At 45.8% G+C, this 15673-nt stretch overlaps 1 protein-coding gene across 1 annotated transcript in view; it reads left to right on the forward strand.

Annotated features, from left to right (window-relative positions):
• The first annotated feature begins 8996 nt into the window (after positions 1-8996).
• Stk39 (serine/threonine kinase 39) overlaps positions 8997-15673 on the forward strand; it is a 273478-nt gene continuing 266801 nt past the window's right edge. Inside the window, exon 1 of the mRNA XM_051166094.1 lies at positions 8997-9403. Coding sequence (XP_051022051.1) covers positions 9175-9403 — 229 coding nt within the window. The 5' untranslated portion in view covers positions 8997-9174. The remainder of the gene's footprint in view (positions 9404-15673) is intronic.

Consider the following 15673-nt stretch of genomic DNA (forward strand, 5'->3'; position numbering starts at 1 on the left):
TATTCCTGCAATTTCTCTTGGAAATACTGAATTTTTTTCAATAGAAGGATACAATTTGTTTTCAAAAATATGTAGACATAGATAGAATTATAAATATACTGACTGGAGAGAAGGCTTAGCAGTTAAGAGTGTTCACTGCTTTCCAGAGGATCTGAGTTCTTTCTATTCTCAGCATCCGTATCAAGCAGCTCACGGTGACCTTTCATTCCACCTCCTGAGATTCTGAGCCCCTCATGTGCACGCGCGCACACACACACACACACACACACACACACACACACACACACTTCTTTTAAACAAATTCTGGCAATCCATATTGAAAGCAATTATTTATTGGATCGACAGACTGTCTAATCATCACATTACTCTTTGATACAGGCTTTGGTTATGTGGTCCAGACCTGCACTGAGCTCAGGGGCATCTCAAGTGCCAGCATTATAGGGGAACCTTTTTATTTCTTTCCCAAAATTATCTCTCAAAGTCACTTTCTGTTGTGTTTATATTATACACCTACCTGGCACTTATTTAGTCTCGGACATATTTCTCCAAATGGACATGTGACTTAGGGTTTTGGTTATTTTTTTTTTTCTAATTTAAGTATTATTTAAATATTTTAGTAGCTTTTGAGGACTAACTATGGTTCCAGAAATCTGGATACTGAATAAAGTGAATTTGACTCATTTGATGCTTGTATTTTCCCTTTTTTAAATCTTATATATATTTTATTAATTTATTCATATTACATCTCAACTGGTATCTCATCCCTTGTATCCTTCCATTCCTCTATTCTTCCCGCTTTCCTCCTAGTCCCCTCGAGACAGGGTCTCACCATGTAGCTCTGGCTGGCCTGGAACCAACTATGTAGGCCAGATAGGCCTCAATCTCACAGAGCTCTGAGATCAAAGGCGTGCAGCACCACATCTACCACTCAGGTGATCCTTAAAACCTGGGACGAGTTTGTCTCTTATTTTCTCACGACAGCAAGCAACCCTGTTATCTTTCCATACCTCCTAAAAGTACTGAATGAGTGGTAGAGATGTAACACACGGTTGGATGCAGGCCTAGGATATGATGCTCCAGGCTTGGTCCCCAGCACTGAATAGAGAAAAAGCATTCCTTGTCAAAAGGATAAAACTGTGTTTTACCTTATCTCTCCCTTCTTATAAGCGAGTTCAAACCTAAGCCTACATGTAACCCATGCTGCCTATCCTGATGATTGTCAGGCCCAAAAGAAACACAGCACAAATGGCTAGCTGTGGTGGCTATTAGCAAACCAATGCACACATACTGGCCTTTAGGCTCTCTCAACATTGCCAATGCCGATTGTAGAGTCCATGCTGGCATGCTGGCTCTTCAAGCTGCTCCCTGCCTAAACCTACGCCAGCTCAAGGCTTCCCTTTGCCAAGCTTCTCATTCCTGTATAGCCCTGCATTTTAGCTATGCACTCTCTGGTCCCCTCCTCTCTTTCTCTTTTTAGTGTTCCTCTAATGGTTTTTCTCCCTTGCTCTTCCAATCTCTCTCCCTTCTCATGTCCCAGTTTACTCGGCCGGCCATGTTTAGTCTACTACTTTCTCTTCCTGCTCTGGACCCTTTGAGGTATCTCTGGATGTCCTCTCCCTCACATCTACAATGCACACCTTTCTTTCAATTATATTGCTGTGGCTATGTCCTCACTTTATACAATGGTGAGCTGAGATCCTTGCAGGGAAGACAGAGATGAAAAGACAGAACGATGCTCAGGCAAGGTTGGCAACTACTGTGTGTGTGTGTGTGTGTGTGTGTGTGTGTGTGTGTGTGTGTGTAAGAAAGAGAGAGAGACAGAGAGAAAGAGAACAGAGACAGAGAGAGACAGAGAGAGAGAGCGCTTTGAATAGAGATAAAGCAAAGGTGTCAAGATGTCTTCAGCATCTGGAAGATTCTAAAGATGAGAAGCACGAACAGCGTAGCTTCAGAAAACACTATTTCTTTTTTAAAATTTATTTTTTTATTCATTCATTCATATTACATCTCAATTGTTATCCCATCCCTTCTATCCTCCCATTCCTCTCTCCCTCCCACTTTCACCCTATTCCCCTCCCCTATGACTGTGACTGACAGGGACCTCCTCCCCTGTATATGATCATAGGCTATAAAGTCTCTTCTTGGTAGTCTACTATCCTTCCCAGGGGATGTGGTCAAATATGGGGCACCAGAGTTCATGAGAAAACATTATTTCATACGTAATGAATAGACTCCTTTTTGCAGTTCTTCAGAGAGACAGCAGTGAGCAATCAAGTCTCTCCCAATTACATTGGATGCTGAGATATTAGGTAGAAGGCATCCTAAGAAAGATATGGATGCCCCATTCTTGTGCTTCATCCACCAGACCTGTGGCTAACTATAAATGTCCTTCCCATGAATAGAGCTGATGGGGCTTCTAGGGAGATTGCTATTATAGAGTCTAAATTATGCTCAGAAACTTCTGTGATTAATGAGGAGACATTAATTGCAATTTTGCATATAATATAAAACCCAGTAGAAAGTTGATATCAAGAACTGTTTGCAAAATAAGTGGTACACATGCCCTGAAGCTATATTCACATATATTTATTTTCATAAATTACATGTGATAGATTGAAAGGGCAATGTCTTTGTAATAAATCAGCTTAAAGTAGGTTTAAGCCTGTTTCCAGTTATTGTTGGAAAACAAGTACTCTGACACCTTAATCCTAAAAATCAAGTTATACCTGCTTTGGACTTTAGGTAACAGCCAGCAGCAGGTTCCCTGTGGGAAGCACATGACATTTATGACATTACATTAAGTGCAAGGTGGCTTGGCCTTCACAGTTGAAAAACTTCACTAACTCTTATCTGTTTGTTTTTGCTTTTCTTTCTTTCTTCTCTGTGACAGGGTCTCATTATGTAGCCCAAGTTTGCCTCTTTTTTGTTATTTTTTAATATTTTTACATATACTTTTATATTATTACACATAAATACAATAAACTGCCTACAGCAAGAAGAACCATGACACAATCAGGAATTATATAAATGTTACATTCATAGTGTTTAGGCTATTTGCATTTGGCGGCCTTGAAGAAAACATCTTTCCTATCTTGGTGCGTCTAAAATTCTGAATGTACATCAATATCTATCATATATCATCATGATTAACTTAAAACATTTATCTAGACCTAAAAACATCTTAACCCCCAAACAACTAAGCTTTATTGTAAAACTAAACTATCTGGTCTTTAACCCCATTAGAGACTAACTCAGCCCCACAAATCCTGAGATTACAGGTGTGCACCAACATGCTCAGCTCTTATTTATTCATGAATTCGTCATAAACTTCAAGTAGACATTTATACCTTAGAATTCTTTAAGATACTATGTTTGTAGACTTTTTCTATTTAAAATAATATTAAATGTATTGAGATATAGCTCAGTGATAGAACATAAGATCAACACACCAAAATGATAGATAGATAGACAGATACACAGATAGGTACATAGATACATAGATAGTCAAATGAATAAAAATTATATTGAAAACAAACCTGGTAAGTCTGTGCTTTGGTGCGGTGGTGGTTCTACAGCAGTAGGTTGTTTTCATTAGCAGGCTCTGCTAAAGCCAGTCCAATTAAAATGCAGCTGGTTCAACGTCCCTCCTGTAGCTATTTCCTCTGAGTTGAAGAGAGGAAGGAGAAAGCCTCCAGAAGACAAAGAAACTGACATGGTCCTGGAGGCTCAGAAAGTCACAGGACTCATAAGACTCATAAATTATATGTTAGCCATGGGCAAAGTGGCTATCTCTCATGATGAAAGAATTCTTGATGGTCAAATGCATTTCTAAGACATTATGTAAATTGTGTTGTGTGATGTGTGAGGTTTTTTTTTCCCCTAACATATTGGGACAATTTGATCTTTAAAGTCCTCTCTCTGGAGCCCAGGCTGGCCTCGTGTGTCATCTCCCTTCCTTGTTATTCTCTTCAGTTGTGGTCTCCCTCACAGCAACTTCTCACTAACTTGCTATGGCCATGGCTTCATGGCTTTCCAGCCAGTCTCTCCACCTCCAGTAGTCTCCTCTGAGTCTTCCTTCACAGCAATTCATTCTGATAATTAAAAGATGTTTTTGCCCTTTTTCCTTTTTTTGGAAGCAGGGTATTTGTGTAGCCACAGAAGGCCTCCAGTTCTCCAACCTCTTGCCTCCACCCCGGCCCCGGGAGTAGCTCTGATTACCCATGGCTGTACAATACCTGCCTTATACACTCCAAAAGCATGATAGCGCTGGACAGTGGTAGAGCAATTGCCTAGCATGTACCGGGCCTTAGATTTGATTCACATTACTGCAAATAAAATGAAATATGAAATATGAAATAAAAATATGAGGGAAAGTGTCATTGCCATTTACCTATTATTTACTAAATGTGCTGGGTACCAGATGCCATTTTTGGCCTGGCTACCCAGCAACATATGAAAGGAACAAAAATTCTTGCTTTTTGGAACTTACTCCTGTCATAATCATCAATGCAAGTATTCATTTCAACCCTACAGATTTTACTAGAATCTTGGCAGTTACGACAATAATGGAAGCTGTATTTACTTTTTTTTCTTAAATAGTTATTATGTGTCAGTCATTACACAATTTATAAACAACAACTTGCATGGAAGTTTTCACTAGGCTCACATCACAAAGAAGAAACCGAGACTCAAATAATCAGTTACTTAAATTTCAAAATGAGAGGTTCAAAAAAAAAAAAATTGTGGTAGGCAAAATTTGAATTGGGTATATTTTTCAAGTCCTGGGCCTGAGATTATCGATCCTCTCTTATGAGGAAATGACAGAATTTAGAAGTGTTCTTTGCAAATAGATAAACACTGTGGTATGTGTGTTCTTAGTTCACATAAACAGTGGAACACAGCAATGCTTGTAGACATGTTTGCTAATCGTAGTGGGGACGTTAGTAATGAGTCGTAAGTAAAGGCCGGAATGCTTTGACCTGTTTTCCCTGTTGAAACAAAATGCCTTAGGCTGGGTGGTATACATATACACACTGTTGCTGTTGTGGATGCTAGAAAATCCAAATATGGGAGCAAGAAAACTGTGTTTCTTATAGAAACTCAATTTCTATTCTATAGCTACTTCCTTCTAGTTTCCTCAGTTGAGGCTGGGAGTATATCAGATATTATGGAATGCGAGTGTCTGGATTAGGTTTCCAATACCACACACATACATACCACACACACACCACACACATACACACACCACACACACACACACACACACACACACACACAAACACCCCACACACACCACACACACACACACACACACAAACACCCCCCACACACACCCCCCCACACACACCACACACATACACACACCACACACACACACACACACACAAACACCCCACACACACCACACACACACACACAAACACCCCACACACACACACCCCCCCACACACACCCCCCCCACACACCCCCCACACACCCCCCCACACACACACACCACACACATACACACACCACACACATACATACCACACACACACCACACACATACACACACCATACACACACACACACCACACACACATATATACACCATACATACCACACACACATACACACACACACTACACACACATACACACACCACACACACACAAACACCCCACACACACCCCACACACAAACACATGCACACACACACACACATACAGACATACACAGGCCAGAGGGAGAGGGCAAACAGAGGCAGGAGCCCATAGGCTCTGAAGGTTTTCTTGCTTTTTTGGAACAAGGTCTCCCACACCTAACCCAGGTTGCCCTCAGAGTAGCTCTCTGTCTTAGCTTCCCAAGTGCTGAGATAACAGGAATGTGCAGCCATGCCTGATTCTTTTCAGGTCTCTTTTATGGGGATCTTCATCTTATCAACAAGGATCTCTCTTTTTTTTTTTTTTTTTTTTTTTTTTTTTTTTTTTTTTTTGGTTTTTCGAGACAGGGTTTCTCTGTGTAGCCTTGGCTGTCCTGGACTCACTTTGTAGACCAGGCTTGCCTTGAACTCACAGCGATCCGCCTGCCTCTGCCTCCCCGAGTGCTGGGATTAAAGGCGTGCGCCACTACGCCCGGCTAAGGATCTCTTTATACAAAGCCACATCCACTCATCTCTCCCAAAGCCCACTCCCCCCTACCCCAATAGAACTTTTAAGGGGAAAGGAAAAAAAAAAAAGATGAAATAAACATGACCTGTATTTTGTCAGATGAATGTATATTTTACTTTCAGTTGTGCACAGGGATTGTGACTAACATAGCAGTTTGGAGGAACATGTGAGACAAATAAGTTGGCCAATCACAGGTTTAAATCAGACACAGGACATTTAGTTTCCCACAAAGGACAACTGTTCCTCAGATCAGGTGTCTGTCTCCTCCGGTGGGATTCCTAATGGTCACCAGAATAACAGCATCCAAGAGTGTAGGGTGGGCCCCCCCACCCTTCCCATCCCCCCCCCCACTCCTTCCACAGGTCACTAAGCTTAAAGGATGTCTAGTGCCATGGGCCTGCATCATTAAGCTTATATCTGAAGAAGAGAGCATTGCTTTTACAAATTCTATAAAAGCATGAAACTGAATCTGTAAGTTAATGTTTCCACAATAGCCTAGGAAACTAGTACTGGTACTTAACACTTGGAAATGTATGTATTTAAGGGGCATTTGACTTTCCCATGAAACTGATCACTAAGTTTAAATTGTGTTTCTGGTCAAGGATGCCATTGAAAGAGAAACAAGGTTTATTTCAGTGCATATAGGATTTATTCATCCAGAGACTTGAAAACAAAAAGGGGAAGATAAGTGTCCATTGTTTTCTCTTTACATTAGCCTCATTCTACTCCACGGCTTTTGAACCTCAGCCATGTTTTGGGCCAGATGATTTTTTTTGGTCCCCCCCCCCTTTTTTTGGTCCCATGATGTCGAGCTCCCAGCCTTATGTTTGTTTGTTTGTTTTTGTTTTTTTCAAGACAGGGTTTCTCTGTGTAGCCTTGGCTGTCCTGGACTTGCTTTGTAGACCAGGCTGGCCCCGATCTCACAGGGATCCACTTGCCTCTGCCTCCAGAGCGCTGGGATTAAAGGTGTGCACCACCACCGCTGGGCCTCCCAGCCTTGTGTTGAAACCCTTCAAAAGCACAAACAGCCTTGAGCTCATGAGGAATCTTCCAAGTGGCTTCCCTGGTAGCAATTTGGAAAGCGGTGTGTCGGCTGGAGATGGATAGCTGCTCTCTGAATAAGGTACAGTTGTTCTTTGTGGGAAACTAAGTGGCCTGTGTTTGACTCGGGTCTTTGAATCCTGTTTTCTTGCCCTGTCTTAAGGCTTCCCTGACCTTCACCATCTCATCTCATGACTGATAGTCAAGATATAACTTTGTATGACAACACGGGGGAGTGTTCGTTTACTCTTCCTTACTTCCCTTTAAAAGCAGTCCTTAAAAGTCCTTTGGACAGAATGGGAGCAGCTCAGCTCCTGGAGAGGGAGAGCCAACCAGCGGCTGGGGATAAAAAGCCCCCCTGTTCCTCAGAGGCCTAGAGTTTGTTTACGAAGGAGTTGACAGAAATGAAAATAAATGCACTGGCTTTTAAAAGACAGTATATCTGCACAAAAGGAAGCACACATTCTTAGTTCAGCATACACTTTAGCTCATCGAACAAGGCAGCAGCTCGTTGCTTTATCCCACCTGTCCCAACCCTGTCTGTCCTATGGTGTTAAGTACACACCATCGGTTTGCATCACTGTTTTCACTAGACAACTGGTTTTTCTCCTGGCAAACGTCTACGGTTCTTCTGAAAAAAATTTTTTAAGTTTAAGGAGCTCTTTATCCCTTTAAGAGTTTCATGGCATATTATCCGTACTTTGTTCTTTCTCAAACCTTGCTGTCTTGTGAGAACCAGCCAGCCTAATGTGGGCCATATAACTAATAAGGCTATTGAGTCACAGAACCATTCTAGCCTGAGACAAAAATCTTTTAATAGTGGTCACCTCCGTGAGAGAAGAGGGCTGAACATTCAAATGTGACACCTGCAATTAGAAAGATCTCTGGTTTTGCCACAGCTATTTTAAAGATGAGGTAATTTGGGGAGTGTTGAAAAAACAGCGTGTATTTAAAACTTTCCGTTGCAGTTAATTTATGCCCCAGTAAGTTCACTATGTTGTCAAAGAAGCTAGTTGTCTGACCTCAGGGTCTTAAAGGGTTAATGTGACTGTTTATGCATTCATTTGAACTTGATATGGAACCTAGGACTTTTAAGTGTATTAGGCTGGCACTCTACCACTGAGTATGGTATTAAGTGCATGGAGGGATGCTGGGGTAGAATCAAGAGCCATAGCAGGCTAGGCCGGAGCTGTGTCTCTGAGCTACACTCTTAGCCCCTTTCCACTTCTTGTAATCTCATAGCCCCTGACATCACCTTCCTTAGGATCCAAGTGACTTTGAACAAAAGAGAAAGCCAGGCACATAAGGAGTCAAGTTTCATTTCAGAGCAGCACAGCGATTACATTAGGCAAGGTGCAAAAGGGATACTGCCAGGTACAGCACCGGAAAGTTACAAGTTGGGTTATTTTTTAACCGGCGTCCTACAAAACCGACGCCATGTGGGTTTCTCACTCGCTAACTTGTAAAAGAACTCCGGGTTCTTTAGTTCGGGGAGAGTTAGCCGGCGGAGAATCTGGCAGCCGTTCAACGACCCCGCCCTCGGAGTCCCAGGGGGCTTCTCCGGGAGTGTGCGATTGTCTAGGGCGGAGGCGCCCGCAGGGCAGGAAGGGAGCCCGGAGAACCCCGAAAGCACCCCAGAAGCCGCCGGGCTTCCCGCGCGTGGAAACTTCCCTGGAGGCGAGCAGGGCGGGAGGGGGCGGCGGTTCCCCTCGGCGCCGAGAGCACCGTGTGCGCGAGGAACGGGGCGCGCGGCGGGCGCGGCGGCCGCCGCCTCCTCCCGTCCCCGCCTCCGCCGCGCAGCCTCCTCCCTCCACCCGGCTCGGCCTCCGGCTCCCTCCCCTCGTGGCAGGCTCAGGCGGCGGCGGCTGCGGCGGACGGGGAGGGCGTGCGCCGGCTGAGAGGTGTAGGCGACGAGGCTAGGGAAGTTTCAAGTGGAAGGTCGTCCGCCGGCCGGCGCGTCCCCTCACTCTCCTCCCGCAGCATCATGGCGGAGCCGAGCGGCTCGCCCGTGCACGTCCAGCTTCCCCAGCAGGCGGCCCCGGTGACAGCGGCGGCGGCGGCCCCGGCGTCCGCGACATCAGCACCGGCCCCAGCCCCGGCGGCGCCCGCAGCCCCAGCCCCGGCTCCAGCTGCGGCCCCAGCCCCGGCCACGGCAGCTCAGGCGGTCGGCTGGCCCATCTGCAGGGACGCGTACGAGCTCCAGGAGGTTATCGGTCAGTGCTGGGGGGTGCAGCGGGGCCGGTCCAGGCCGAGTGCCGAGACTGGGCGGGAGTGGGTGCCGGGATGCGGTTCTCCAGCCTGCCTGCACGCCCGGAGGCAAAGCGGCCGGCTTCGGGGCCTACCGGTTTCAACAGTTATTTTATTGTATTTTTTAATTTTTAATTTGTCCCTTCCCTCTCTGAGAGTGGCTGCTGCAGGAGGTGGCGCGGCGGATGTGACTCGCACTGCAGACGAGCTGCATGCTGCAAACTTTTATCTCCCGGATCGCCGGGGTGGAGGAGCTGGGACCGGGTAACGCCGCATCCTCTACCCCCGCCCCCACCTCAAGCGCTGGAGCCGCAGCCCGTGGCCGGTGACCACGCGGATGGGCTGCCGGGGCGGGGTGGGGATGTGTGGGCGCCGCCCTGAGCTTCCGTGCCCCCGCGCCGCGCCGGGTGCAGCGCGTCCTGGGAGACCCTGCGGGCGCAGCCGCACCTCTGCCTCCCGTCGTGACCTCTCCGTGGGTAGCCCGGCCACGTAATAGTGGCGGAGGCCCAGGCTCCTGCCCAGGCCCGGGAGGATGCTGGCCTTCTTTTGACAGCCGCAGCATGCCAGCCTGCAACCCGTTTCTGCGCGTGGTGCGCCTAGGTATCTGCCTTCCTCCGTGCCGGCGCGCCGCCTGCCGCCAGCCCCGTGGCCTGAGAGCGGACGCACTGGCCTTTTGCCCTGCGCTGGGCGAAATCTGCTGGGGTGAAACTCGAGGCTGTCCACCATCCGTGCCCAGGCTTTCGGTGTCTCCTAGGCTGCTCACTAATATCATCTTATCTTACATTTTTAAATACCTGGCGAAGTTGAAAAGCAAGAAGCTGGCGTTACTTTTCTTTGAGCCAAAGCCTGTGCAGGACCAGGAGATTTGTGTTGTCTTCTAGCTTAGAACCTTACCTATAGGATCATTCGGTTAAAAGTTTTGTGACTTAGCGATGCTGCCAGGCAAAGTAGGCCCTATTCTGTAACCTTATGAACTATGCACTGGGCCAGCAATAATGGCCCACTGTCTTGATAGTTAAGGATGGTCAGGAGGGAAACAGGGGATTCGAATTATCTTTTCACTTCATTTTAAAAGATTTCCCTGTTTTTTCCTCTTGAAAAGTTACAATTAATACAATTTCACTAGGCACTCCAAGGAGCCCCTTTTATCTCCTGTGTGAATGAGACTGCTAGATATGCATAGGTATACATATATATGCATACACATATGTGTTTCACAGGCAGAAAGTGTGTGTGTGTGTGTGTGTAGAGACAATGTGCTTTGGTATGCAAGAACTGCAGATAGTCTTTATGGGCATGTGTAGATAAAATCCTCTTAGTATCTTTCATAACTTTTAGCAAAAGACCCTTTATGGATGTCTTTATGTTACTGAGGATTTAATAACCCCAGGAGCTTTCTTGGCCAGAGTCCTCAGTGACAACTGTTGTGGCCTGGCACATCAGTCTCTTCTTTTGCTGCCTCCTGTGTTCTGTGTTCTTATATTCTCACAGCAATTGTAAGGAATCAGATGCTCTGCACAGGCTGTAGTGTCCACGTTCCACCTTTGCAGGCTCGTCCCTTTGAAGGCCCACCATGTACACAGACACGTGTACACACACACACACACACACACACTTGATGCTGAAAGCCAAACCAGGGGCATTACTACTGAGGTCAGGCTAGCTTCTGGCCCTTTGGACCTTAGCCTATTGAATCTTGCTCAGCTTCCAAGGCCAAAGTGAGTGTTTTCTGAGAAGCTTTGCACTTTTCCTGGACAAAGTTTAGTGGCTCCTTCTTCCCCCTTTTTATACACCCCATCGTACTTAACCTCATAGTTATTCATTGCTCGGCGAGGTCTTGCGGCCTACTAAGTCCCATGCATTTTGGTGGCTAGTCGCAATGCCAGGATGAATAAACCATGTCCTTGCCCTTAAGGACTTAATAAGTTAGGAGACAGGGATGAATGATGCTTTTACAAGTGCTGGGAGTTGGATGGATGGAGGGAGGGAGGTACTCTGCGGACAGAGAATCTGGCAGAGTCTGAGCTGGGTTTTGACGTGTGGGTAGGAGTTTTGTAAAGTGGTTAGGTGTTGGTGTTGCTGCCTTCGCTAAGCAACTGTGAACTTCCCTGTTTACATTTTAGAGTTGGTGGGTCTCTTCTACCACACAGCTTTCCTTAGGATTCACAACAATTAACATATAACTAATTTATATTCTTACGTTGTTAATCAGTAGGGTTAAAATGTAAGCCTCGGTTTTGGAAACAATATTTTGAGCTGACCTCTTTGGTGAATTAAAAAATAAAATCTTTTTAATTTAAGTAGGATTAATGGCAGGGCCTTCTCTGCTTGTGGTAACAGTGTTAATTATGGTTGTTGGTTTTTAGGGAAGAAGAAAGAAAAAGGCAAATCACCTGAGGAATTCAAGAGCAGAAAGACCTACTTATTTCATGCTGGTGTTACACATCCTGAGAGGGCTTTTCTATGATTTATATTTATCTCATATTTTCCCATCTTAAGAGATGGCTGTTTGGAAACCCTTATTATTGAAGACTTGTTGGAGTAGGGTTTTGCAAGGGCTTAGTGTTTATGAGGAAATACCGACCCATTCCCATGTAGCCTTCCACGCTAGCTGTGTGATTCGCAGTGAAGCTTTAGTTGCGCACTTTGCTTTAAACATTGGCTTCAAGAAGTTAGCAGTACAAATACTTAAACCAGCTAGAAAGCCAGCACGCCAGTCAGCAGCCTCCTCCGCCTCTCCCTGCTGTACAGCAGGTGTCCTGTGGTGTGCTCCATGGTGTGACTCCAATGGTGGTGCGAACCACAGCCAGCAGGAGGCTCACATGTGCCCAAGCCAAAGGCCTGGGAGGCAGGGTGCTTCAACTTCCAGCGTGGCACACAGCACAAGCACCTTTTCTCATGTTTTCTTCTGGGCACGGGACAGGGCCTCAGGATCAGGAGAGGCTGAGTTTTCTCAAATCCAAACAGACCCATGTACAGTTATTTGAGTTCTTCTGCTTTAGAAAAACAGACACAGGATTTTCCAAGTCTAAAAATAAAGTTTGCCTTTGTTGCACTGCTGTTCTGTTGTAAAAGCAGTGGAGAAACTGCAATGCTATTAGGAGTAATCTGGGTTCAGAAGTTTGGGCGTGACCTAGAGATAATGTCAAATCTGTCGGACAGAGCTTTATAATCAAGTGGGGGAGACACGTGGAATTACCGAGTTCCTGTGTTCAGGGCCTTCTGGATCTTTCTGTGTTCTGTGCAGATAACTGCTCTTTGGAGAGTTTCAGATCTGTTTATGATCTCTGGCTTTATTCATCTCACCTCAGCCTTGGATTCCTTCTTCAGGGGCATGAAGGGCACCTGAGCTATGCCAGCTGAAAGCTCAGTTTGTTGGCGGTATTAATAGATCCTCCCTGACTCTTTAAACAAAGAATAAAAGATGAGTTGTGTAAACACTGACTTGGGCAGCAGTAATGGAGTGGCCAGCCTCTGTGAACTTCTCTCCTTGAAAGAGGCCTGTCTGTCTTGGCAGTATCAGTTTCCGAATTTGAGTCAGGTAATTCCAGGAGGGCTCTTATCTCCCCTAATTTTCCACTGAGAAACAATAAATAGAGCACTGCTTCAGAATCTCCCCACCCCCACCCAGGAAAAACGTTTTAAATGTAACTTTTGTACTTGTTTTCTCCATATTGCTTATACACACACACACACACACACACACACACACACAATGGTGATCATTTAGCGTGATCCAAAAGCAACACTCTCTGACATCTCAGGCAATAGAAAACAAGGAATTTGACCAGGGCTCCTTTGCTCATCTCTTCTGAGGCTTTGTTTTAATCTGCCCATGTCCACAAGCAGTTTTGCTAAGACCCAGGTAACAAGCCTTGTGGTCACTTGAAGGAGCATTTGCCTCTTCTAAATTGAGATCTGTAAACAGCCTAGGGCATCCTCAGAGCTTCTGGGCAGTTCCAGGGCTGTGGATTAGCATGGGTTTGTGATGGCCTAGGGGTATCTTGAGGACAGTGGGTAGCTGCACTGTGCATTCCTTGGGGCAGTGTATCTTCATCTCTAGGCCTTTATGCCAGAAACCTTGGCTTTTCCCTTTGACTTTAATTAGTTTGGCTCCCCCCCTTCTCCCTCTTTCTTTCCCTCCCTCTGTCTTTTCCTCCTAAACCCCCTTCACTTTCTATAATAAAGAGTCCTGAGATAACGTGGCTGATTTTTAGTTGCCTCACTTTTTAAAATATAAAGAGAAAAATATACACAAAAATATTCACTCTGTAAACACCATCGGAAGTTATGCACAGGCATTTGCCATTAGTGGAATGTGTATGTGGCCTACTAGAATGGCACTCTATTTCTAAGCTTAACCTCTAGCCTTTAGCCATTTATAAATGTGCAATTCAATGGCATTGACTGTAGTCCCAACGAAAGTGTTCTTTTAGCCCTGCCAATGAAATTGTTAAGTGGGAAAACAATCTCAAGGTTAAAAGAAACTTGTGGAAGAGAAACTACAATCTTTGCTTTTTTGTTTTTTCTTTCTCTCTTGTGTTTGATTCATGACCAATAATGTGCACCCTCCCTGGCCCTCTTGAGTCTTAACTGCTTATCTTACACTACATTGTGAATGGTGTTTAAAAATACATGGCAGCTGTGCCAGCTCTATAGTCAGAAACCTCTGGGCTGTTTGTTCCATGTCCTGCTATGGTAGTCACTGGCAGTTGTGACCTAGAACAAGCTGCTTAGCTGTGTCTGCACTCAGTTTCCACATTGGTAGCCAAAGAAGAAAATAGGTTCGGTGAGAGGGTAGAGCGCTTAACAGTGCTTGGCACAGGGCACACTCAATTAGTCTCACCCATAACTTCTATAAACTTTCTTTGCGAATCTGATTCAAGTTATCAGGACAGAACACAGCCTTGGCTTCTCAGGCCTTTGAAGTGGCTTCCAGAGTTACTCTGTTTGGTTTCTGCCAAGGGAGAGTGCAAAGGGGAGAGGTTTCCTTCAGCCCTCCTTTTGGAAATCGTCTGAAAGGTGGCAAGCGAGGGAACTGAGAAGCCCAGGTAGGCTGGCTTCACCTAGGCCTAGGCAACCCCACACCCTGGAGACTTGAGAGATGGAGGAAGCTGGAAGAGGCCTGTAGAGCTCCTGGCGATTTGGACAGCTCAGGAGTTTAGGTGCCAGATGGCTCTTTGACAAGCGGTGACAACATCCTGTGGGAAGGTTGCCTGGAGGAACAGCCCATAATGGAAAAGCTCTTGAGAGCAACCTGCCCCTACTGCACTTTTCTTCTACCTCTGAGTCGGCCTTTGGAGGCTGCCATGCTGGCAGGAAATGATGCTGACTCAAAGAACTAGTCATTGCGTCCCAGTGACTGGGAGAACCGGGCCCTTTATGTTAAGATAAAAATCATCTCTACTGTTTCCTTCCTTCCCTCCCTCCCTCCCTCAGCTTAGAAAGATGGTGAAGTCTTTCTCATCTTTTTCTTTCATAGTGCTGTAGGTTGCACCCAGGGCCTGCCTCATGCATGCATGCGTGGCAGGTTCTCCAGGACTGATCTTCACCATTATTACTACTCTTCGCCCGTGTTTGTGGAGGTGTTAGGAAATTTACAACAGAGCCTTGACGTGGGCCAGGCTGCTCTTGAGCTTACTGTAATAGCTAGGATGACTTTGAACTACTTTCCAAGTGCTGGGGTTACTTGTGTACAACTTTTCTCGTCTTTCCTGTCCCTTCCTCCCATCCCCACTCCCTTGTCTCTGTCCCTGTGCTCACAGCAAAGCTGATTGAAGGAACGGAACCCTGCACTTACATTTTGCCTCCTGTAGGCTGCTCTCCCTCAAAACTCACGTTATGTTCTCTAGAATTGCCTGTGCCCATCTGCGGACAGAAGTCCATGGGCAGGAATCTCAGCTTTCCTCTGCAGGCAAATCTAGCCTTGTTTTTTATTTTACAAATGGAAATGGCCGTGACCCAGGCTTCTACTTCTGCCTCCTGTAGTGCCTTCTGTTTCCCTGCTGGCCACTAACTGCTTTGTGGTCTGCTTCTCCATGGCTGAAATGCAGAGGCCTTCCTTGACTTTGAACTAGCATTTAGATGACCTTTCTTCTTTTGTGGTACTGGGCATCACATCAAGGGCTTCACACACCTCAGGCAACAGTTCACCTCCAGCCCCAGTTCTCCTGAAATACTGCTTTATTTCCACTCTCGTTCCATCTCCATTTGGAAACCCCTCCACCAAGTGCAAA

Source organism: Acomys russatus, chromosome 24 (genome assembly GCF_903995435.1).
Source record: "Acomys russatus chromosome 24, mAcoRus1.1, whole genome shotgun sequence".
Taxonomy (NCBI): domain Eukaryota; kingdom Metazoa; phylum Chordata; class Mammalia; order Rodentia; family Muridae; genus Acomys; species Acomys russatus.